This window comes from Penaeus monodon, chromosome 22 (genome assembly GCF_015228065.2).
Source record: "Penaeus monodon isolate SGIC_2016 chromosome 22, NSTDA_Pmon_1, whole genome shotgun sequence".
Lineage (NCBI taxonomy): Eukaryota > Metazoa > Arthropoda > Malacostraca > Decapoda > Penaeidae > Penaeus > Penaeus monodon.
In genome coordinates, this window is record NC_051407.1 from 6,754,957 (window position 1) to 6,756,504 (window position 1,548).

The 1,548-nt window shown below is 42.8% G+C and overlaps 1 protein-coding gene across 1 annotated transcript; it reads right to left on the minus strand.

The window, feature by feature from the left end:
• Positions 1 to 272: 272 nt before the first annotated feature.
• Positions 273 to 1,263, minus strand: LOC119587508 (ATP-dependent RNA helicase A-like). The gene is made up of 2 exons (XM_037936235.1): positions 1,243 to 1,263; positions 273 to 1,094 (listed from the first exon to the last, which is right to left on the minus strand). Exons 1-2 carry the CDS (start codon positions 1,255 to 1,257, stop codon positions 366 to 368), a joined length of 744 nt encoding a protein of 247 aa, XP_037792163.1. The 5' UTR covers positions 1,258 to 1,263; the 3' UTR covers positions 273 to 365.
• Positions 1,264 to 1,548: the final 285 nt, after the last annotated feature.

The following is a 1,548-nucleotide window of genomic DNA, read 5'->3' on the forward strand; positions in this document are numbered from 1 at the left end:
ATATAGTTATATAACTGTTAATTACTTTATATTCTGCTAAGGAACATATGTCAAAATAATAGCCAATTTTCTCTGCAGGCTCTTCTCTGCCATCTTTGTGTATGGTAGTGATCATTAGGATATGTAAATGTCATTCATTTTGTGAACCTTACCTTTCCTCCAAAGTTTTACATGATTTTCTCTATATTTCGGACATAAAATAACGCAGTAGGAATACACTACTCTGTTTGAAAAATTAAGAAGTCTTTTTAATATATTTTTTCATCACTGAATATATAGTAACAATATACAGAACCATGTGTTCATATCAAACTGAGAATTATTTATTAAAGCTTCAGTAAAAAGAAGTAATGGCGTTTTACTTCTTACGGCCTGCTGTAGAGACGAGAAGGAGGACTGTATCTACCACCTCCAATACCACCTCCACTTCCACCTCCAACACCACCACCGATTCCGCCTCCAATACCTCCTCCGAAACCACCACCGATTCCACCTCCAAATCCACCTCCAAAACCGCCACCGATTCCACCTCCAAACCCGCCTCCAATACCTCCTCCAATTCCACCTCCAAAACCACCTCCGATTCCTCCTCCCGCACCACCAACGACTTGGCCACTGCCTTGTGAAGCAGAACTTAACGCCGTTTGGAGATCTACTCCACCGGGAAGTGTCGGGTTCTCTCCTTCAGCGTAGTTCACGAAGAACACTTCGGGGTTGGATGGCGGTGGTGCTGGCACCTCGATCACCTGTTGATTCTGTTCCGACTGCTTGTTAAGGACGAACAAGACGTGCTGCTGCCTTGGCGGTGGAACAACAATCGGGTCTGGCCCCTGAGCACCGTCAGGAAGTCTCACAAATATCACATTGCGTTCCAGTTTAGGCTTTGGAATTTGCTTTGGCCGACTGACAGCGGCTTCATTCGGTGGCACATCATACAAAAACACACGTTTGCTCACTACCGGTGTAACGCAGCTGCCATCCACGTGTCGCACCTGCCCCATGCCACAACTGCCAGCGTTAAAGGAAGGGCCAGAGGGCTTAGGCAGGTTATACCCCTGAGGAGCAGCGGACGCAACTGCCGCAAGTACTAGGACCTATCAGAAAAAAATAAAGAGAATTTAGTTATCGCTGTACTTGCCAATTTATACTTAGCATTACTGTTATATATACATTCTCTCTTTTAAAAAAATCAGTTATAACCTTAAAGAATATTAGAAAGCAGGTGAGTTTGACACTACTTACTAGGTGGAGATCCATGTTTGAAGTCGATGTGTTGCGATGTGGTACGGAATATATATATGAATGCGATGCTGGTATTGCTCATCTTGCAAACTTTGCTTTAGCCTTCGGAAGGTCTTCCCTTTCTCTATTAGTTCACACCCAGCAATATACAAATAAATCTTAATTATTCTGCTAGCTAGTCATCTAAGATGACTATGATATTCATCTTTAAGACCTGGTTGTAGATTGCTGTCTGATCATCCTATCATCACGCTTTGCAATGTTTTTACCTGAATAACACATCAATAATTCGTATCTCTTACTGGA